The sequence below is a fragment of the Pempheris klunzingeri genome, chromosome 1, assembly GCF_042242105.1.
Source record: "Pempheris klunzingeri isolate RE-2024b chromosome 1, fPemKlu1.hap1, whole genome shotgun sequence".
Classification (NCBI taxonomy): Eukaryota; Metazoa; Chordata; class Actinopteri; order Acropomatiformes; family Pempheridae; genus Pempheris; species Pempheris klunzingeri.
In genome coordinates, this window is record NC_092012.1 from 4,344,201 (window position 1) to 4,367,510 (window position 23,310).

Genomic DNA, 23,310 nt, shown 5'->3' on the forward strand with positions numbered 1-23,310 from the left:
TGTAGGAATTACAACACATTTTATATGTGCCCTCCACCAAAAGTAACTGGACAATTGGCTGCTCAGCTGTTCCATGGTCAGGTGTGTGTTATTCCCTCATCGTGTCATTCGCAAGAAGCAGATAAAAGGTCTAGAGTTCATTTCAAGTGTGGTATTTAATTCGTTTGGTGTATGAAATGCAGAAAAATGCCTGATGTAACAAAGACTACATCTTGTTTTATTCGTGCCAATAGTTCAAAACCGTACTGTGCTGTAATTTATGAAAAACAGCAATCATCTTATTTGAGAAGCTGGAACCGGAGAGTGCGAGGCCTTTTCGCTTGAAAGATGAAAAAACAACAAGCAGACAATCAATTGATGGATTATTTTCTGTGTAAGTAATTGTTGTAGCTCCAGTCAATCCAGGTCTTAAAACAATGAACTTTAAAAGATCTAATCAGTCACAACCTGATGATTGATGATCCAAACCAGACAGCAGTTAATCTAAATTTATATTCCTTTCCATGTGGCTCCCAGCGTCTTCTCCTGTCTAGACCAAATTTAGATAAAAAGTGAGTTCTCCTCAGTAAGCAGTCATGTCTGTTCCCTGTGAGGTGGATGAATGAATCTGCTGGGACCAGCCCGGCCTTTCTGTGTGGCTCATGACATCATGACTGCTGATCCTTTCTGATCTGCTCTCAGCCAGGAAACAGTGCCGGCACTGTGTCCCGGCCTCTGATGTGTGATTAGTGGCTGAGTCATTAGCAGAGTAATGCTCAGGCTGTCATTAATTGCGCCACAGTCCGTGTGGGAGTTTTATCTTTATGACTGCAGAGCTGCGGTCATTAATGTTCAGGAGGAGGTGGATCGTGGAGCCGGGGTGGGCTGGAGGGTCTGGGTGGAACAGCGTAGGGTGGGGAGGTTTGTGTTGGGGGGGTCTGTTGATAACCAGGACACTGATGTACTTTCTAATCCCCACTTTTGCTTGTGTGCTTTAGTTCATGGATCATCCCTGTCTCTGGTCTCCAGCACGTCCTCCATTTACTCCACAGTAAGTCAACAAAACATCAAGAGTTAATCATTTCTGGATATTATGTGAACTCTTTTCAAATCCTTGTGCGCATGATACCTTCAGTTCTGACTCATTAGAGGCAATGTTTACTTTTTTTCCACTACATAGTTCGTCCACTAGAGAGCACTGACAATTTTGTTTTTTTCCAACTTTCGGTCACAACCCTTTATCAAACTAGTTTAAGGGATCACAAATATTTGTTCCCCAGGGCCTGGTGGATCAATGATTAGGGCACATACCATGTAACCGCAGTGCCCCCCAGTTCAATTCAAACCAGGATGTTTTGCATATCATACCCTGATTGTCCTCATGATTCCTATCTCTGTCTCCACGGGAAAAAAACAGAAGTACAAAATTAGATTAAACACTATGCAGGTCTTTCATTTCACAGCTCCACAATTCATATAGAAACCAGAGAACCAGTTTCTGCTTTTGCCTATTAAATTACAAAATACTGAGTATTTACCCTCTAGTCCATCCAGAGGTCTGACTCAAACACCCTGTGAGAAAAAAGGTCTGGCTGTAGTCACAAAGGAAAATCTGGTACAGCCCACATGTATAGACAGTAGCCAATCTGAGCCGAGTGTCACTGCATAGCTCCTCCTCCTCCCCCCCGTGGGCTGGTTCACTCACCTGGGCAGGTGTAGCAGAGAAACTCTCAGACACTGGATCCCCGCTCACTGGCACCGGCTGGTGCTCTGAGAGTCACAGGTTTGAAATCAGAGGGAGGAAGAGAGAGGAGGCAAAATGATGGCGACTTTGTCCCTGACGGGCACCGTGCCGTCCTGGCAGCAAACGGTAGGGACGAGGAGGAGGACTGTAGAGTACTTCATTCTGCTTTTTACTCTCTGTTGGAGTCAAATAGAAAATTACACAGAACATATAATAGGAGATATTATTGTAACGTAAAAGCTGTCTGACTGATATGAAAAACTAATCTAATGTTTAGAAATTCCACACCAACACCATGAAAGACTCTGCTGCTGCCAATTTTGCCTTTTTGTCCAATTTAGTTTTTTGTCAGATTTCTTTTTACTGTTTATTTTTATTTATTGCTCGTCTTTAATATGTGAACACTTTGCTCCGTGATGTTGATGGTTCGTGGTATTGTTTTTGTCTGGCCAGTGCTGGTCCAGGAGTGAGATCTCTGTGTTTTGTCTGCGTTTCCAGGACAGATAGGCTGCTCTGTTTGTGTATCCAGGATCCACTGGTCATGTGTGCGTGACTGACAGCTCTGTTTGGGTGTGAAGAGCATGTGTGGACAGATGCCATTTTGTAAACCATCTCCTCGTGCCACATAGCACATGTGCTGACACACTGTTATACATGCACACTTTAGACTCATTAGGCTGCTGAAACCTGTTTTAGCGCTCAGTGGTTGGAGCGTGGAACCACATGCCAAATCATTAATTATGAGCTGGTCTGCTTCTTTGCTTCTGTCACAACACAACTGCTGTGTTTCAGTCTCCAACAGACCTTAATATTACTGAAAGAAACACTGAAGAATGTTTCATTGAAGAAAAGCACCCAATCCGCTACATAGTCTGTTTTAATAAAATGTCAAGAAAACTTGATTCTGACTTAGAATGCATTAGATGTCATGGGATAAATTATCCAGGCTTGTTAATTCAGAAGCTGGTGTCAAAGTTCATAGTAAAAATCAAATTTAAATCTAAACAATAACATTTTTCAAGATATCCTGCAAATAAAACAAACAAGCAGAACAGCATCTCCTTGGTGAGTGAAGTGCAGCTGAAATGAATCCACAGCTTTGAAAGCATGCTGCTAAAAATAAGACATTTTATCTCACAGTTTATGTCCAAAAGATGTAAATTAGCCGACCGCTCACTAGAGACAGGCTGTAAAAACAGTTTCAGTCAGGGTGAGAGAAACATTTCCAGATGCAGCCTGTTTACATGTAAATCTGCAGCAGCAGCAGGGTGTGTTGTGTTCGTGCGAGCGTTTATTTTGCCTGCTCTCACTCTGTATGTATTTACCTTCCCTGTCTTCTCTTACTATTGTCCTGTGTGCAGCCTATGGACACAATGGGATGCTCTTTCACACACACACTGTCAGTGAAATGCCTTCAGGAGGGATGGCTCTGCTTTCCAGACACGTTACACCAGACAGACAATCTCCTCCACAGTTTATAAAGCTCGTCTCCATCAAGCTAATAAATCAAACAGGAGTCAGGACATGTGCAGTGCTCTTTTTCATTTAAGCATGTCAAAATTCACTCAGCACTTCCTCTAATGATTTTCTCCTCTGATGTTTGTTTTTACAGAATGAGGAGAAGTCTCAGTCGGAGGTAAGCGTCGGCCCGCCCCCTCCACTTCTATCCTGTGTTTTCTCTGCTCTTTAATTTTCTATGTGCAGTTGTCAGACTTGTTGGAACATGGGGGCGTTTTCACAGTTGTGTCTAGTTACATGTGTAACTGTATTGTGACTGACTGTGTAACAGGTTCCTGTCCCCCCCCCCCCCCCCCGAACACCTGCATACACCTGTATGAGCTCTTTTATGAATCCTCTGCGTTTCATCTTAACCAGAACATATCAGAGCGCCAATCTGGGAGCCTCCCTCGTTTGTTGCTCTTTTTTTTTTTTCTGGATGCGTCTGTGTGTGTTTGGCTTTACATGCTTTCATGGAGCAGGTATTTGTGCTTTTGTCATGCTGCTTTTTGATGTTGGGCTTTTCTACGTCTTTAGATCCGCAAGCTGCGCCGGGAGCTGGACGCCTCCCAGGAAAAGGTTTCCGCCCTGACGACACAGCTGAGCGCCAATGTAAGTGTACAAACACACACACACACTCCTCACAAACTTCTTTGGACATGTTTACTGTTTATCGGGTCACAAATTCAATCAGTTATATGCTCACTTAAAAACAAATTTTGCATTAATTAATCAAGGAAGGCTTTGCAACTTAAGCCAAAAAGTTGGATTTAAAATAATCTTATATCGAAGCATATATACCAAATACATAAAATGTAACAGGTGTGTTTTTTGGCCATGGGCATTACAGAGATGGTGTTTATTAAACTCTAATATGTTTACTATGATATGTACACCAGGATAAACAACTTTTAGTTTTGCATGTTAGCATGCTAACATTTGCTAACTTGCACATAATGCAAAGCACAGCTGAGGCTGAGTTCTGCAGGTATTTGATCATAAACCAAAGTATTGGATAAGTTAAAAATGTATCCTGACGACAGTGCCAGATAAAAACTTAGAAATAAAGATATTACACTTTATCATGTGATGTATTTGAATGTATACAACTTACTAAAAACCAAAAATGTCAACCTGCTGGTAGCACATCAGCAGGATTCATCCTTTGCAGACTGAAAGTCAGTGACAAATTTCAAGGTAATCTGTTAAATACAATACAAGACAAAGCAAACAAGTGAGACCAAGACTGTCTGACTGCTGCTAGTGCGGTGAAATATTGCAAGGTAGAAAAGTAAAATCCCTAAAATAGTGGTGTATACTGTATTATAATGAAAATACATGAAGCAGACTAAAATGGATCTCGTTTGGCCAATAGACAGAGTCAACTTTTAAAACTTTGAAATGTGTCCCCCTGTCTCTCAAGCACTCAAACAGTCCCCGAACACACGCGAGCACACTTCATGATATTCATCAAATACTGAGCAGGCAGCTCCTACAAAGCACTTTACTCCAACAAGGTGCAATTTTACATCTGGCAGAACCATCAGAGGATCTCTTTAAGCGTCTCCAGACACGATCCTTTCTGCCACGCTACCTTCTGCATTGCTCAAGTCTCACCATGCTCTGCTTGTAATCTGCTTGCCTGAGTCAGAGCACGCCGGCGATTTAACTGTGGATTAGAGATTTGGAAGGAAGGCAAAGGTGTTCGATTACAGCAGAGAGTCAAGTCTCAGCACAGTGCTGATAGACTGTCCCAGATGTGGACTCAAGATTTACAGCTAGCGACGCCTGGATACAAGAGGGCGTGGTGCGAGTGTTGAAAGCCACAGACAGAAAACTGAGGGCAGAGGAGTCGGTAGTGGGGGGTCATGAGGTGTGAGGGAGGGGCTCTGTTTAAATATTTGATTACAAGCCGCAGACAGATGATGGATTATCTGAACACACCTTGAAGGCCTCGAGGCCGAGAATCTAAGAAGATCTTCTGCTTAGAAAGTCACGACTTGAACCACAAATCAGTCAACACATTACTCAACTCTCTCACTCCGTCCTGCAGGCATCTGCACACCATCTATATCTGTAAAGTCTAAAGCTGAATATACTGATGGATGACCGCACTCACCCTTGTTTAGTGTCTTTAAACCAGCAAAATCAGCAACACTGAACCAAAAGTGTTTATTTGTTGTATATTCACAATTTAAATTCTGCCTAAATCCCATAAACTGCAGTCAAAAGAGAACTAGAGAGATGACTTCATGTTTTCATCTGTGCTATGTTGGGCCTTAGCATGAATAAATGAAACCACCTCCAAGGACTGTTTTTGGTAAAGATGAGGTAATAGTTGTGTCTGTAGTGTGCAGCCGGTCCAAAAGTGACCTCCAGGGAATCACTATTTATCAGGGGGTTTTATTTTACATGATTATTTGGATTTGGTTCTGTTCTCACTTGACTGAGGTCATGTTTGGGTTTTAGCCCCAAGGTTGAAGCAGTTTTGTCGACAGGCCTTATATTTTCTCAGACTGAGCTCTTCAGATGCAGTAGGCTGCTCAAGGTCTGGCTGTCAGAGCTCAGTGGAGATGGATTCATTCCCTCATATTCTTAAATCAACTCTCTCCACAGTTAGCAGCCTTAACCTTTGCAGCCGTCAACCAGCTGCCTACAGCACAGCTTTAGGTTTATGAGAAACCCTTTGCTCTTCGCACAATGAGACTGTTGAACTTGTGTTTTCATTGTTTTTGATCTCGTCTTCAAAAGTTGCAGGTGATATTATTATCAGCTGTGTAAGAAACATCCATCCACCACACTTGTGTGGTGGATGGATGTTTCTTACACAGCTGATAATAATAATAATAATACGGATAAAAAGGATGATAATTTGATGAGTCTGTGGCTTTGAAAGTTACAGAATTTAGTTTAATTGAAGGAGGTTTGAGCTGCACAGAGCTCTCGGTCTATATTTTGCTTTTCCAAATGATCCATGTAACAAGACTTGTGTCTCCCGCAGGCTCACCTGGTGGCAGCGTTTGAACAGAGTCTGGGCAACATGACCATCAGACTGAAGAGTCTCACCTTGACAGCAGAGCAGAAGGTGGAAACGGCTTCTCTTGTTGTACCGACAGTGTCTCATCAAAGTGCACATTCAAAGCCGCTGCAGAGGATTCGTTGATTTGATCTTCTTGCCATGTTCTCTGTGTAGGACTCTGAACTGAATGAGTTGAGGAAGACCATCGAGCTGCTGAAGAAGCAGAACGCTGTTGCTCAGGCCGCCATCAACGGAGTCATCAACACACCTGAACTGGCACCTAGAGGGGACAAGACAGGTACAGACACACTGTGCAAACATTTCAGAAGTTGAATATAGTAATGCAAAGTAATTAAATTAAATTTAGTGTTTTTAACAAAATATTCTTGTTGGAAAGTACACAGATGTCCCTGATAGGACACATCATATAAAAAGTCTGAACCACAAAGAAACTACAACATTTTATTAACAAACAGATATTTCGATGGATTTTCAATAAATTGTTTAGTTGTGAGACCCAGATGGTGCGTAGGACACTTCTTGTTGTGTGTGCTTCGTGTTATGAGGGAGACAATAGCAATCTTTTGGGGTTATCAGCAAATTAAAGTAGGATAATATATTCCACCTGTTCAATACCAAATAAACCCAAAATTTGGAGTCTGTTTTTCTGTAGTCAAAAGCAGCCTTCACCGGCTGGTTGGTATTTAATCAAAGACTTATTTTCTGGCCCCGCCTGTCTCTTCTCAGCCGGCTCTAATGGCAGTCCACAGCAGCAGAATCAGCCGCCAGACCTGCGAATCAGGAGGCAGCACTCGTCTGACAGCGTCAGCAGCATCACCAGCGCAACCAGCCACTCCAGTGTGGGCTCCAACTTGGACGCTGACGCAAAAAACAAGAAGAAGAACAAGAAGAACTGGGTAAGATGCTGGGAACTGAAAAAAAAAAAAATCTCAAGATGGGTGATTTCAGTGTGTGATGAGTTGCAGACAAGCAGCCAGGACTCATTGTGGGTTGTTGTCTTTGTCTTTGTCCATTTTCCATTTTCATGTGTGTTGGTGTCACATGTTTGGGTTTCTCCTCTTTAGGCATCTTTCACTGGGGAAAAGGTGAATACAGTTAGGATTTTTATAGACTCAGTCCTATTGAGCAACAAGTAGTAATTGGTTTGTTAATTTGCAGATAAAAAATATAGTTTAAAACTGGGCTGAATGTGGTTGTAGTAGTCATCTGTTAACCTGCAATTTACCAAATCAATGCTTACTTTTTAGTGTCTAGTCGTAATGTTAGCTCATTAGTTGTTGTTTTTTACCAGTAATCATACAACAAAACATCTGACATTCTTTCTCTTATAACTTAAAAGACATGAACTTTTCCTTCTTGTTGTTGAAAGGCTTTTTTGTGCACCGGAGGACAAGTTAGAGATGATGAAGTATGCATCTTTTTTTCCCTCTCTGTCGTCCTGTAGACTGATATGATGTTGTGTTAACCGCCTGTGGTTGTCGGAGCCTGATCCAGATGTTGAATTGTAGGAAGAGCAGTGTGGTGCTTTTGTGGTGGCTGTTAAAAGACATGAGCATGTGTAGAGTTTCCTGCTTTAGGTCACAGTGATAACAACCGACCCCCCCTGTGTGTGTGTGGATGTGCTTTCAGCTGTTTGTGTGGATGAGACCCCACAGGAAGCTCCTCCATGCAGGTGCTCATACAGTGTGTGTGTGATGTGGAGCGTATAGGGGCTGTGTGTGTGATGGAGAGTATATAATGGATCATGAAAGGACCCCCTGTTTCATGGTGGTTGTGATGTAGCATTAGCTTGCAGCTTTAGTCCTGTATGGGTCTCAAGTTTATCCATCTCCACAACACATTAACACACCCAAACCCATATGAACATGTGCTGTTTTGTCTCTCTGTCTTCCTTTGCTTCGCTTCATATGGCAGGTCTATGAGGTAAGAATGGTACGGTGTGTGGAATGAAAGAAAGGAAGCTGCCTAACCCCTGCACTTCTTCTAGGTTACTAACCTTTTCCTCCCCACCTCCTCTCCTCTGCTGCCACCGTAGTGCCTGTCCTCTTCTCTCCAACACTGCTTCTCCCTGAAAACTGCTCTTATGACACTTGAGCCAGCTCTTAGAAGGAAAAATCCACCCAAAAATACTTTAAACATACTTAAACACTGTCAGGAAAAGGGGATTAGTGATATAGTTTGTGTCCCAGGTGCCATTTTATGGTGGGGTTTCCTATAACTGGCCAAACATAATTTTTGGTGCAGCTATAAGGATATTGGAAGACAAAATAAAAAAACAAGACTTTGTTGGATGTAATCAAATATGCTTCTTTTTAAAGTTGCCATTTACAGTAACACTTGTTTTGAAATATCCTACAGGTTCATAGCAGTTCTTTTTAAAACAACACTTGAGCAAACTGAATATCACAAACTCATGAAACAAGAATGATAAAAGTGTAAAGTATACATGGTGGATTTCTCCTTAAAACACAAAATATTACTCAAATAATACGTGGAAATCAAACAGGTTTTGCCTAAATGTGCTTTTAATATGGCTCATTATTTTTACTTTTTACAGATTTATTTTTAAAGTGGCAAAGACGAGTACAGATTAGAAAACACTGCAGTATTAGATAGAGAAAAAAAAAAGTTAATTAAAATAATGTTCCCCTAAGTAGGTTTAGAAAAACACTACACTGCAAATTCAGTTTTTTATTTTTTATCATCTCATTTACAGTGTGAAAACACACACACACAGCTCTTATTCAGGTGTCCAAACACCCCAAAGGACTCTTAACACCATCACTTGTTCCCTGTGAAATGTCCTAATCAGTGATGTTACATTGAGAAAGGTCCTTATATAAGATGTTCATACTTTTTAAAAATTTCAATTCCATATTTTTAAATATATAAAAAACTAAAACAATGAGCCATGGGTATTAATCAGTAATGATAAGATAGACGAACACCTTACAGTCACTCACAGTCAGAGCTGTAGCTCAGGTCATAAGTCAGTCTGCCCACAATTTCCTTTCTCCGTCTGACTCACTTGCACTTTTCACAGCTTTTTTCCTCCACTTTTCCCGACACACTCCTCCTCCTCCCTCTCAGCCGTGTGTTTTTGGGCGTGTGCTCCTCGCCTGCTCACCATCTCTCTCTCTCTCTCTCTCTCTCTCTGTTTTCTACCTGCAGCTAAGAAGCTCCTTCAAACAAGCATTCAGCAAGAAGAAGTCTCCGAAGTCTGCCTCTTCTCACTCCGACATCGAGGAGATGACGGACTCGTCGTTGCCGTCGTCCCCCAAACTGCCCCACAACGGCACCGCAGCCTCTAGCCACATGCTCAGGAACACACACTCCAACTCGCTGTACGTAGGCATCCTGTGTGTGTGTGTGTGACTGAAGGACTGTTGAGCTTATTCTATACAAACACATCCAAGTTTTCTCTTAAAGTTAAACTGCCATACTCTGCTTAAAACACAATATTTCACATCCCTAAACTGTGTTGTCCTGCTTGTGTGTGTGTGTGCACGTGCAGATTATCTGAGTGTCTGGACAGCGAGGCGGAGACGGTGATGCAGTTGCGCAGTGAGCTCAGGGAGAAGGAGATGAAACTGACCGATATCCGCCTGGAGGCGCTCAGCTCCGCCCATCAACTGGACCAGCTGCGGGAGGCCATGAACCGCATGCAGGTCTGCAGACGCACACAAACAAACACACACTTACATTTATTAGACAGCGTCACATTAAAGCACAGAAAGCAGCTGTCTTTGAGATGAAACTGTCGGTTACGTTGCACTTCTGGCCTCAGCCTGAGAGTGATGCCACAGAAAAGGTTTTGGCTTTGACAGCTAGTGATAACCACCAGCTGTGACATCACTGATGAGGGTCTATAACTCCCAGAAGTGCAGCAATACTGTCTCACTTCTCATTCCACCTTTAAAGTATGCGTGCCCTTGCTGCTTTAAGGTCAAAGTTCATATGTTTTTCTAATGTAAAAATCAGTGAAAGACAAACAATTAATTAATGGGTTCATTTTGTGTTCAAGGTTCAATTACTTACTTAGCTGTGAGTTAGCACATCTTATGACACCTTGTCCACATGCAATGTCAGTTAATATAATGGAATAGATACTAAATATGAAATTAATTGAAATAAATAAAACTTGATTGATGAACAGTGTTATTACTTGCAAAACTCTATTCTTACTAAAAAGAACTCTTTGTAGTTTTGAGAGCTGCTTTTTGTAGCCGTGCTCTTGTAATATTGTTACTGTTATATCTTATACTAGTTTTCAAAATGTTGCACTAATTAATTGTCAACAATCTCAACCTCTACAACATCTGACACATTTTCCAGAAATTTGAAAGGAACCATTTTTACACTCAGCAGGCATCAGTTGGCCTGAAGGGGGAGCTATAATTTTTTTTCACCTGCGTGTGTGTGTGTGTGTGTACAGGTGGAGATCGAGAAGCTCAAGGCTGAGAACGACCGTCTGAAGGTTGACACTCATGGCAGCAGGACGGGCTCCCAGGTCTCCATCTCGTCCTCTCCCCCCCCACACACACACAGCCAGGCCCAGACCGGGACGGGCCTCTCCCAGCACAGCCTCAACCTCACCACCAGCGAGTCCACCAGCCTGGGTAAGACAGAGCTGACGTCATGGGACCTTCAGAGCTGGTAGATTTGAGAGACACCAAATGGTCTTTGACCCTGTGTTACAGATGACAGCTGGGACATCCAGTTATTTCTGATTTTACCTTAACGCTCCTCATAAATTGGTTAGTTGTGAAGTGCAGGGATTATAATTTGCTGTCTCAGATCCTAATAGACATAAAGGGAATAATTTGCTTATAATAAACAGATGATATTATATGTATCAGACTTCAGCCAGTAACCTTGCATCACAGGAAATGTAGAAACCTTGTCTGACTTTGTTTGCCTTCCTGTCAGACATGCTGCTGGACGACACGGCCGGAGAGGGAGGGATGAGGAAGGAGGGGCGGCACGTGAAGATCGTCGTTAGCCTGGATGAGGACAGCAAGTGGGGAGAGGTGAAGCCTTTTTCAAAAATACAACACAAACTAAACCTTCTTGTTTTTTAAAATTGTTCATGTACCTGCAGGCTTTTTGGCATCTAAATCCAGGCATGTTTTTCTCTGACAGGAGGGCCGGCGGCGTCATTTTCTGATTGGTTGCATCGGTGTGAGTGGTAAAACCAAGTGGGACGTCCTGGATGGAGTGGTCCGACGCCTCTTCAAGGTAAACACAAACAGGAACAGAAGATTAAGATTTTGAAAATTACCATAAGAATATTTAGGACTGGGAAAATCTTGGAGATCAGGTTTTCTACTATAATGAAAAAGCACACAGTTGTTTAAAAAACACCTGTTTTCAAGAAAAAAGCCAAATATCTGCTTTTTTCTTTAGAAACTTCACAAAAACATCCTTTAAATTCTGAGACTTTGTGTCTGACAGGAGTACATCACCCACGTGGACCCTGTGAGCCAGCTGGGCTTGAGCTCAGACAGCGTGGAGGGATACAACATCGGCGAAATCCACCGGCCCAGCAACCTCAGCACCGCCCACACGCCGGAGCTGCTGCCCTGCGGCTACCTGGTGGGAGACAGCAACACCATCAACATCCAGCTCAAAGGTGCCCACGCCTCAAACCAGCACAGCAAATTACTTTTCTGTTCTGCAAGTCTGTAGGAAGTTATCAGATCTATAACGATATCTTCCTTTACAGAGAAAGTCTACTTGTCTCGAGTTTAAAACCAGCGAGTTCTTATCTAAAATGTTCACCTGACGTTAATATCCTAATGTGTGTGTTCAGGTGTGAGCAGTGAGAGCGTGGACTCGCTCGTGTTCGACACTCTGATCCCAAAGCCGATGCTGCAGCGCTACATCTCCCTGCTGAAAGAGCACAGACGCGTCATCCTGTCAGGCCCCAGCGGTACAGGAAAGACTTACCTGGCCAATCAGCTGTCTCGACACCTGCTGCTGCTGGAGGGCCGACCTCTGACCCCCAACGCTGTTGTCACTTTCAATGTGGATCACAAGTCCAGCAAGGTAAACAACACGCATGTAAATTCTGTATCCCCTGTGCTCCTGTCCACCAAAGTTTTACTGGTTGTTCTGCAGAATTTAACAGACACAAAGTGCTAAAAGTTGGTAGAATCTCTCTGTAGTGGCTCACAAAACAAAACTTAACATCCAAGTGGACTCTTATACAAGTTGAATTTAAGTATGTTGAACTTTCTGATGAATCACAAATCCAGAAGGACCAACTAACCAACTGTTTATTACACTAAAGGCTGTGAAATACAGATGTTTGGATGACTTTGAGTCATCTAAGTACTTTAGCTTAGCGAGTCAGTCAGAAAGTCAATAAAACAAATACTAATGATTACATGGTTTCAAATGCTCTCTCTCTCTCTTTTTCTGTGTAGGAGTTGCGTCAGTATCTGTCAGGTTTGGCCGAGCAGTGCAGTGGTGTCGCAGGGGCGGACAGCCCTCTGGTGGTCATTCTCGACAACCTGCACCACGTCAGCTCCCTTGGAGAGATCTTCAATGGTGTTTTTAACTGCAACTACCAGCACTGGTCAGTTCACTCACACATTCATCTGCATAATCAATGCGAAATCTCAGCAGCTTTACTTCAACACAAAATGTCCAGTGACTCCTTAAGTCCAGTATAATGCAATGGACTTATGTTACCTGATGAGAAAGAATAATAATCAGTGTTTCTCTACTTCCAGCCCCTACATTATCGGCACCATGAGCCAAGCCACGTCATCTGCCCCCAACCTGCAGCTTCACCACAACTTCAGGTAATCTACCGCTGACATGCTGAAAGATTTACAGGGTGTTAGATTCCTCCAGGAACAGGTGTATGTAATACCTGTGTGTTCTTTGATCAGGTGGGTGCTGTGTGCCAACCACATGGAGCCGGTGAAAGGCTTCCTTGGTCGCTACCTGAGGAGGAAGCTGATCGAGATGGAAATTGGCAGCCGAATGCGCAACATGGAGCTGGTGAAGATCATCGACTGGATCCCTCGAGTTTGGCACCACCTCAACCGCTTTCTGGAGACACACAGCTCCTCTGATGTCACCATTGGTAAGAGAATGACAGAAGACTGAAGGAAGACACTTTGATAAATGTCAATGTGCTGAAACAATCAGTATCTTACCTCTTCACCCTGTGACATGCAGGACCTCGTCTCTTCTTGTCCTGTCCCATGGATGTGGAGGGATCCAGGGTTTGGTTCACTGACCTCTGGAATTACTCCATCATCCCCTACATGCTGGAGGCCGTACGAGAGGGACTACAGGTAACACACACTGTTATATCATATCTGTATTTATTTTGCATTTGCACTAAGTAGAAACTGGGCTGATAGGGATCTGACCGAAGACTAACAGATTAGATTTTTAGTGGTGGTCCTGGTCGGGGATTTTGATTATATTTTTTATCAGTAACAATAAAGTTGATTAATAAAGAGACTTGACATCCTGCAGGGATGTTTAAAGGGTGCGGATGAATGCAGGAGAAGTGTAATGAGCTTGAGAGAACGATGGAATGGATTCAATTTGTTCTCCTAATCTACATGTAATTAGTATCTGATTTAATTAGGCAGCAGCTAATTGCAAGAATGCGACCTCTGAGTGGGAGAAGGGGAGCTTGAAAGTTCAGCAGAGGAACTTCTCACTGCAGTGATGCTGAAAATGAAAGTTCTTATTAAGGCTACTGAAAAACTTGACGTCGGTTACTTTAAAAATTAGAATAAAGATCTTTAGTTATTCAAATGTTTCTTAAACCAAATTTTTTTATTAATTCGGAGCATCTGTCACTGAAATTCATGTTTCCTTTTTAGAGACAAATAAATTTACACTAAAACCACACTAAAACCGGCTTTTAATGATTCCTCAAACTGAAAAATTGCTCATCCAAGTGGCAGTACCACTCGTGTGCCCCCTAAATGTGCCTCAGAGCCTCTTGTAGTATGTTTCAGTCTTACATTTTGTGCATCTCTGTAGCTGTACGGCCGCAGGGCTGCGTGGGAGGACCCTGCCTCCTGGGTGATTGACACTTACCCATGGTCGGCCACGCCCACTCCAGCTGAGTGGCCCCCGCTGCTGCAGCTCCGCCCGGAGGACGTGGGGTTCGATGGCTACTCTGCCCCGAGAGAGGGAATCAGGAAAGAGCCACCACAGAGCGACAGCGACGCAGACCCACTGGTGAGCAAAAATACACACGAAGAAGTCCAGGCTGGCCTGAGACACCATTGACATTAAAGTCAAAACACCTGTAATTTAAATGAGAGGAAACAGTAGTTTAGCTAATAACTTTTGAGTCTAGGTTAACTGGACAGTCTCCCACCTCTGATGTCTTAGCTTGATCCCACTGACTCTTTCCTCTGCTTGCAGATGAACATGCTGATGCGTCTGAAGGAGGCGGCGACGTCGTCGAGCCCGCAGAGCTACGACAGCGACTCCAACAGCAACAGCCACCAGGACGATATCCTGGACTCGTCTCTGGAGTCGACCTTGTGATGCCGTCAAATTGCAAAGCTGGGATCAGTTTTCAGGAACATTTTATTAAAACTGTTCCCACTGTGAGAACTTCTTGTTAAAAGTATAATTTCATGCCACAAAATCCAGCCACCTTAATTTGGGTGCAGGTAACCCAGATATTTAAATAAATAAAAAAAAAAGTTCAAATTGCATTTCAGAAAACGGGCAACAAAAGTTTCTACTGCACTGCGCTGTTTTTTTGTTTTTGTTGGTTTTTTTTCACCGCTGTGGCCCGAGGCTCCTCTGTCAGGAGCCTGACATTTACTTCAGACAGACAGACAGACAGACAGAATACAAGCACACAGCCTGTCACTGTTGGTGCGGCATCATCATTACCATCATCACCAGCCATCATCATACTTACATGCCAGCCAGGAGTCCTCCATCCTTCACAGAGCAGCACCTGCAGCTCCAGCTCATCCGGCTCAGATGCTCCTGGTGCCCAGCTGCAGTGCACTCGGAGTGCCTGCAGATGGCGATACAGGCCCTTGTCTGTGGAGCGTCAGCGAGCCGCCAGGAGCTGAGAACGCAGATGAGGCTTCTGCTGGTTGGATTGGAGGATGAAGAACCAGCCGCTTTCTGCTCTCCCCATGGCTGAGGTTGCCTGTGTGATTGCTGGAGGATAAATCAAGCCAGAGTGAATCTTAAGGCCTACAGCATGTCCGCTCACACTTCCACAAACTCCTCAGAGATCATTCATCTTACATCCCAAACTTTAGGCACTGTTTGAATTTACTCAGCTCCAAAGTGTATCCAAGCCAAATTTCTGAGTTGAAAAAATTAAAAAAAATAAAATTAAAATTAAATTTTAAATAAAAAATAGTTCCTACCAGATACATCTGAATGTTTTTGACTTAGATGTCTGCATTCAACACACTTAGTGGACAAATGGAATTTTTAAAAATGGAAATACATGATATAAACATATGCAAACACTGTAGTAACACAGCTTCACCGCCTGAACAATGTCAGTGTCTGGAAAGAAATCTCACCAAGGAAATCCTCAAAAAATACATGAAAATAAAAACAGAATAATAAATGTAAGGACTAAATGCTCATACCAGTACCAGACAGAATGACAAAAAAGTAAAATACATTTAGTAAATCAGGTAAACTAAAATAGAAAAGATAAATTGTCCGAGGTTTCAGCCACCCCTCCTGTAGAAACTAGTGATACCCAATCCTCAGTGACACTTTTCTCTGTGGTTACAACCTGCCTCATCTTGTTTTACACCAGAAAGTAGTTCCTTTGAAATGGAGCAAGACAACACACTTAGTGGACACTACTATAAACACAGACCTACTGAAAATGAAAAGCTTTTCTCATCCAATCCAACATCTGTAGTTAATTTCTACAAAATCTGATACACAAAATCCCTTTAGAGTCGCTGCGCTCAACAGAACAAACACTTTTAGGAAGAAAAGGGCACAAAGTGGGAGATTAACATTCACCATGGCTCGACTTATCCTTGTACCGTGTCTCAGATAATGTCCTTTTCTGTCTGTGTTGTAGCTTTCCATGTAACTCCACAAATAACGCCTCCACCACTTCTACGTTTTTTTTTGCTTTCACCACTTAATATTCATTTTAGATCTCCATGCACATTGGCCCAATCAGGCTGTTGTAGCACAATCTCTCGGTGCTGGACTGAATTTTAACAAACAATGCCTTACTCTTTTCTAACAGACTATGTGCGTTAGCTGGTTCTTTATTTGTCTAAATAGCTGTAAACTGAACAGGGCTCCGAGTCGACTCTCTCCAGTTGTCGGGGAGCACCGTTGACCTCTCATCATATCAAACACCAATGCCATGGGATTGAGATGTGAATGAGAAGCAGCACTTTGGGTTTCAAATTAAAGTGTATGCATGCATGACCCAGTGCTGTAAAGCGGGTGTAAATATTTGGACCGCTAGCAAGAAAGATAAAATATACAGGTGTGTTTTGGTGCTCGAAATCAGAACCTGTTGCAGGTTGATTGGATGAGGGAAGTTTAAGATGTGTTGATTTTATACCTCATCCCCATCCTTTAACTGTGCGTTTGCCCTGCTCATAGTCTGTTTTATGTGATTTGTGAAGAACAAACGTGTCATAACAAACATGTTGATCTAATTAAGTGAAAATTAGTGTAAATGCTGCTTTGTTTATATTGATATGATTAATCTGAGCTTAAAAGGTATAAAGGTACTTGTGGTTAAATGATGTAACATGGTTTGACATCATTTTTTTTTTTTGTGGCTTAAAAAAAGAAAACAATATTGTACTTTTTCTTTGTTTTAAACCTCCCAGCCTGCCTTCTGGGAAGGGCAGATGGACGTTTAAAGCCGGGGTCATGCGTCGCTTTCAGTGTGTTTGTCACCGATCCTATGCAACATTCATTCTGATCTCCAAATTAAAGCCAAAAGCTGAATGTGCGTTCGTCCCCCCACCACCACCCACCCCACCCACCCCGAGCGGTTAGCAGCACTGCCGAGACGTACAGCATGGAACCAGATTTGTGAAGACTTTTCGGATTTGTTGCCCATGGTCTTTGTCCATATGTGTGTCTGTGTATTTTATAGAGGCTCTCCTGCTACGGTCCTTGTAAGCACAAAGAGGCTGATTCTCTGTTCGTCTTGTGTAAAGCCTGCTATGAGAAGTGTGGATGTCGTTGAAGCATTTGACCAGTCTGTCAGTTTATTACTCACAAACTCAATGAATGTTTAGCCTTCTTTGCTATGTACATTTTTTATTATGTAACATAACTTTGTAAATAGTTGATTATCTTGCAACATTTTGATGACTTTTTCTAGATGATTTGTAACAGTACTTGAAAAGGAGTATTTTGTGTACAGTCTCTTTACATCAAAGCAGATTGGTGCTGTTTGTCATCACTGGTCTGTCCAGGGCTCGGAGAATCAAATCTATCACTGTACTAGTCTTAAGTTATTGTGATTCAATAAAATTAATGATTATTTATAATTGAAAATGCCAGACTTTTGTTTTTTTTTTGTTCTGTTTTTGTTTTTTAAACAACACACACACACTCACTTGACTTGGAATTGTTTACAATTTTATTTGGTATTTATACAAAAAGTGTGAAATAAACATATATACAAGCACATAATACAACATACTTATTAAACAAATTCATATAAATTATTAACGAAATAGCTACATTTTTCAATAAACAACTCTATTCAAGGTCAAGGTAAAAGTAACTCAATATTCTTGGCATAAAATTTCCATACAAAATTGTACAAAATACTGTACAATTGAACAAAGCTGTGCAAAACAGCAAATTGTGTCTCAGAAGCAGATCCTGCACAGTGCGCATGCGTTGATGAAGCAACAAACTTGAGCGAAACTTATTTTTTTGAACACTGACATTTATGGGGTCTTGTTTCGGGGCGGCAGCTTCTTACAAATCTGTTCACAGTCTCATATGAAAACAAAACGGGTTATAGCTCTATATTTGCTTTTTGCTTTTTATTTAAATAAATTAAGATACTGTTATTTCTTCTTCGTCTGACTCTGAGAAGTCCGAGTGCTTACTGGAAAGAGATGGAGAGGAGATGCTGGACTCTGCCGCCCTCATTCTCGCTCTCCGGAACTCTTCGTCCTCATCCTCCTCGTCATCCTCGGCTGAGGACTTCTTGCCCACGTCGCTGAGGTCCGGGTGCGGGTTGGCTTTGGTGGGCAGCGTCTGCTCGCGGCAGCCACCGGACGACAGCAGCTCTCGTTCCTTGGAGTTCCTCCACTTCATCCGCCGGTTCTGGAACCAGATTTTCACCTGTAGAGAGGAAGAAAGCGGTGAGTGGACAAAGCTCAGCGTCAGGTGCAGTGGAATGCGCAACAGCGTTTTTACGCGCAAATTACGCACGACATATTGACCATTTATATTATTATATTGACCACCTGTGAGCATTTCTAAAGATTTACCTGAGAGTCTTTTAGGCCAAGTTTGGAGGCCAGTTTCTTCCTGTCGGGCTTGCTGATGTATTTCTGTTTCTGGAACATTTTCTCCAAGGCCTTGCGCTGCACATCGGAGAAAACCGCCCTCCTCAACATTCCTCTCCGGGGTTTCCCTCTGGCGGCCAGGGGCCACGAAAAAGTCCCAGGGATGGGAACAACTGATGAGGAAGCTGGAAGAGAGATTTCAACCTGTTAGCTTTGTTTTCTTTGCCACATCTCAGAAAAAAAAAAAAAATCTGTTTGCAGAGAACAAATGATCCTTAAAAACGACCCTGCAGGAGATACAACTCATCTTACTGCTTTAGAAATCTAAACTTGGACATTAGAGAGGCTGCATATTGATATAATGATTTCTGTTGTAGGCCATACTTTTCTACTGGTTAGTATTGGAAATGTCCCCCTTGGAACTGTGCAATACGTCTCGGTTTTGAGTGAAATGGCACGAGGTGACTAATTAGCACATTGGCCGGTCCCCAAACGCATTGGTATGGTAAAGAGGTAGCATATCCTTTAAGGAACCCTGTGAGGGCGGATAGAGGAGTTAATAAACCGTGAACGGTAATTGTGTAGTAATGAACTAACGCAGAAAAGACTCTGGACAGGCGGCGAAGGCCATATATTATCGCAACAAAAGGAGATTTACACTTTCAAACTAAACACAACTGCATACCAGAATACTGATGCCCGGAGGGGTGGGTGGGGAGGAGGGGGGGAGTGAAGAGTGGAGGGGAATTTTTTTTTTTTCTTCGTGCCTTCAAATCATTTTCATTAAATGAACACGAAAAGCTATTCAGGACGCTGGAGTTGTTTTGTTGAGGCATTCAGCTGAGCCCATGAAAAGACTGCATCCCCATTATGATTTGCCTGAATGAAAGCACGGACTAGCGACTTTATAGACTTTTCTAAGAGATTATTCTTTATCTCAACTCGTTGATTGGCCCGCTTGGAGAATAGAGGAACGTTTAAGGGCACAGAGAGAGTGAGGACTGGAGGTCAGTGGTAACTTATCCTATGGGCCGTGCAGCGTGCAGGGGGAAACTCTGCCCGGCTGGGACATTCTGGATGTGATTGGACTCTGTAAAAATCTTTTCACTTCAGAGTCCCACCGGGCAGGACACTTCTCCTGTCTGCGCACTGCTGACTGGACTTCCCCCTGACTGTAGCTGCCCTGTGGCCGCAGCAGAATCAGGAACAACAACGCGCTATGTGGTCTTGTGAGAATATTGAAAACTCTCAATAGCGCCTAATAGGGAAATTAGTGCATGACTGGTTCACGCCTTTGCCCCCCCCCTGGTAAAAGTCACTCTCCGGGGTGTGTGGGTGGTTCGCCCGGTGGGAGCTGACCAAATTGGTCATGGTGCTGAAGGCTTTGTTGCCGGCCACAGCGGCCCGGTGGCCCCCCGGGCTCTGTGGGAAAACGCGGGGCCGGGGAAATGCCAAAACGCCCCCCAATGGGAAGCAAGGGGGACTATAACTCGCCACCCCGCCTCAAATTTAGAGCGTGACGATTTGGGATAATTGGTTAATTAGGGGGTGGGTGGGTGGGTCCGGGCAGGGGCCAGAGCCAACAGCCCCCCATTAATAAGACAGTGATTTCTTCTTTTCTGGTAAAATCTATGACGGGGGGTGCAAGTGTTTTACATTTAAATGCAATTAGTTTAGACAGAATTCTAAAGGCGAAAGAGAGGTGAGTCTATAAAGGGGAAGTGCGTAAAAGTCGCGCCTACCTGGTAAATAAGGCGTCCTGAATATTGGATGAAAGTTTCCGTCAAAGCAGGGGATGGGGAAGGTCTTGGAGTGCAGGCTGTGGATTGCAGGGGGCGAGGAGGCTGTGGAGGAGCAGCACACATGTCAAACACACACATCCTGAATGAGACAAATGTATCTGAAGAAGCACATGATCTCGAGCTGAAGGCAGAGACGCACAGGAGTCTGTCTACTCACCGATCTTTGGTGAAGGTGCGAGGATGGCGCTCACTCCAAACTTGAGAAAAGTTGGGTCCTTGCTGCTCGGCAAGGACGTTTTCGGCGAGCACGATTCGCGCGTCACCGCGGTCATAGCCACCGTGCGCTCCGCGGGCACGCCGCTAAAGGACAAGGTAGTGGTGGCTGTGTGCTGGGAGGCGCTCGCTGACGGGACAGTCCGGTTTATGAAGGCGGCGGGGCGGCTTATCCGCAGCAGGTCCTCCACTAGAAAGCTGGAGTGGTTCGGGAAGACGGACGGCAGCGTCTGGTGCAGCGGCAGAGCAGCGGCGGGCCGGTACAGCCCCGGGTAGAGGGCAGGAGGCGCGAGGACGCTTGGGATCATCATGGTCCCGGCTTGGAAAAAAATCAGTGTGAAATCTGAGATACTCCTTGTGGTAGCTGGGAGACAATCAGTTGTGTGAATCGCTACAAACTCCTCTGGTTTCCTCACTGTGGGGAGAGGAGCTTTATAGCAGCCTGCCCCCCCGGCCCTCCGCTCAGGGCTGACAGCCTCAACAATGGGGCTCAACAAAGTTCTCCACATGGGCCGCTTTCATGCCGCATCCCCCGGCCCGCTGATTGGCTGGAGGACGCAATTTATGATTGCATTAGACTTCATAAGCAAGCAACACACAATGTCCCCACCACAAAAGAGGCTCAGTCATCAATTTTGCATGTTGACCACTTTCCTTTCACTTTGTTTTGTTTGGCAGAGGCAAGCGGCCTAATTAAAGAGCAATCTTTACAGATTCAGCCATTATATGGGGACTTTTAATGAGTACTTAAAAAAAAAAAAAAAAAAAGACACTTTATTCTTTTCCATTCAGGGTCCCTTTCTGTTATGCAGAATATAAAAAATATACTCGTTAAAATGCAAAGTTATTCTTTTATTCTTCCAGTGCTGCCAAATAAAAACATACAGATGGATAAAACCAGGCATCAAATTATATAATGTCATCCACAGATAATATTGTTATTTATTTATTTATGGTTCGCCTCACTTTCCTCAGTATAGTTGCAGACGCTGTGCAGCATCTCAAATGTAAATCAGTTTTAGGGTTTCATAGGATTCTCAACACTCAATCTGGCCCTCGTCATGGAATAATGTCTTAAACGGATTTCTGCTATCAAAACGCTTTAACAGATGTGTTAAATATCACTCTTTCTGCACAGGCTTCATTCAGTGCGCAGAGCCGCAGCTCAGAGCGCACAGGAGAAGTGTGCGGCCTGAGCCGTGCGCCCATGATCCTGTTAACCATGAACTAACTGTCACCCTCAGCTGCGGAGGAGGCGCCCCTCGGCCTTTCTCCCCTTCCCTCTCTCAGCTTAAAAAAAGCCCAGTGGAATAAAAAAAAGCTTTATTTCTAAAGACGGTTTTGTTCTGCTATTTTAACCGGTTGAATAAAAGTGCATCTGTGATTTGATTTAAAACGCATTCATATGAGCGGACACTGAGACCCCATATAAAACTCTTATTAAAGCGACTTGGAGCCTGATAGTCGTGTTCTGTCAGCTTTGCCCCTAAAAACCCGTTAAAGCAGAGCAATCAGGCGAAAGTGCACGGCAGACCCAAAGAGGGAGAAAACGCCTAATTGTTGCCAGATTGAAACCCAATTAAAAAGGAATACAATTAAATAAAAAGGCTGATTTAGATTCAAAATCATTCAAGAAATGTATATCAATTATTAGCCTCTTTATTATTCTGTATTGTGCTTTGTCCAAGCCTGATTTATTTCCACATTTTATTGTCATATAGCCCTTTAATTTAATTTAAATCCAAATTGTCGTCCACAAGCTGCTTCTTTTAAATCAAAATATATTTTTAATTTCCATGCCCCTTTTTCCACTTAACGAAAAAACACCGTAATGTTCCTTTATTAACGGCCTATGGTTGAGCCTGTGTGCAAATGTTTTGTCTCCCCGTGATATTAATTAATTGTAGTATTATTTTGATCATATTTTCATGTTTTGACAGCGAATATAAATGTATATTATATATATTACGGTTTCCATATCGACCAATAAGAAAGTGTTGGGCTCAGTGTTAATTACAAGTGTGCGTAAACTAACTTTTAATTAATTTAAGGCTCCCCAGCTTTACTCACACTCACTGTCACATTTTGTGGCTCAAGTAAATCAGCCAATCAGTTTGGATAATTTGGGATCAGCTCGAATAATCAGTGGTTTAACATCAATCTAATATAAACTGGCCACAATCCGATAATTAAAAGGGAACGCCTCCGTGAAATGACCCTTTGGAGAGAGTCAACGCTCATCAGAGGTGCGTCTGCTTTATGAGCGCGGGACGCACAAGCAGGCGTTAACACGGCGCTCCGTCACCGCTGCTACACCTCCAATGAGTAACAAGACCTTCAAAGCCTTTTTATGAGCCCATATTCCTTTACTCGGCTGCCCGAAATCCTCCTTTTGTGAGCGATAAGCAGATGGTTAGCAGGAAGCATAGGCTGCTCTGGCTGACCGAGACTAATTTCTACGAGCTTTGCAAGCTTGCCACGTCCCCGCTCCTTTACCAGGCCGAGTAAAAACAGCTGGCTGCGGCTGAATTAAGGCCATTAAAA

The 23,310-nt window shown here is 43.3% G+C and overlaps 2 protein-coding genes across 2 annotated transcripts in view; one reads left to right on the forward strand and one right to left on the reverse strand.

Moving 5' to 3' along the window:
• Positions 1-15,241, forward strand: part of nav2a (neuron navigator 2a) — a 90,193-nt gene extending 74,952 nt beyond the window's left edge. Inside the window, exons 21-39 of the mRNA XM_070837684.1 lie at positions 978-1,030; positions 3,336-3,359; positions 3,758-3,832; positions 6,222-6,305; positions 6,414-6,537; positions 6,987-7,156; positions 9,432-9,604; positions 9,775-9,928; positions 10,696-10,879; positions 11,190-11,290; positions 11,403-11,498; positions 11,715-11,892; positions 12,073-12,308; positions 12,689-12,840; positions 12,998-13,069; positions 13,160-13,356; positions 13,452-13,570; positions 14,277-14,477; positions 14,667-15,241. Coding sequence (XP_070693785.1) covers positions 978-1,030; positions 3,336-3,359; positions 3,758-3,832; positions 6,222-6,305; positions 6,414-6,537; positions 6,987-7,156; positions 9,432-9,604; positions 9,775-9,928; positions 10,696-10,879; positions 11,190-11,290; positions 11,403-11,498; positions 11,715-11,892; positions 12,073-12,308; positions 12,689-12,840; positions 12,998-13,069; positions 13,160-13,356; positions 13,452-13,570; positions 14,277-14,477; positions 14,667-14,792 — 2,519 coding nt within the window. The 3' untranslated portion in view covers positions 14,793-15,241. The remainder of the gene's footprint in view (positions 1-977; positions 1,031-3,335; positions 3,360-3,757; positions 3,833-6,221; positions 6,306-6,413; positions 6,538-6,986; positions 7,157-9,431; positions 9,605-9,774; positions 9,929-10,695; positions 10,880-11,189; positions 11,291-11,402; positions 11,499-11,714; positions 11,893-12,072; positions 12,309-12,688; positions 12,841-12,997; positions 13,070-13,159; positions 13,357-13,451; positions 13,571-14,276; positions 14,478-14,666) is intronic.
• Positions 15,242-18,293: 3,052 nt separating this feature from the next.
• On the reverse strand, positions 18,294-21,077 carry dbx1a (developing brain homeobox 1a). The gene is made up of 4 exons (XM_070835366.1): positions 20,711-21,077; positions 20,494-20,595; positions 18,734-18,936; positions 18,294-18,584 (listed from the first exon to the last, which is right to left on the reverse strand). The coding sequence occupies exons 1-4, from the start codon at positions 21,075-21,077 to the stop codon at positions 18,294-18,296; spliced, it is 963 nt and encodes a 320-aa protein (XP_070691467.1).
• Positions 21,078-23,310: the final 2,233 nt, after the last annotated feature.

Excerpts from the sequence above, each read along its gene's own strand:
- dbx1a (XM_070835366.1), bottom strand. The coding sequence starts at position 21,077 with ATGATGATCCCAAGCGTCCTCGCGCCTCCTGCCCTCTACCCGGGGCTG. Across the intron at positions 20,596-20,710 it reads CGCACCTTCACCAAAGATCG|CCTCCTCGCCCCCTGCAATC; the intron begins GTGAGTAGACAG and ends GCTCCTCCACAG. Across the intron at positions 18,937-20,493 it reads CAGGACGCCTTATTTACCAG|CTTCCTCATCAGTTGTTCCC; the intron begins GTAGGCGCGACT and ends TCTCTCTTCCAG.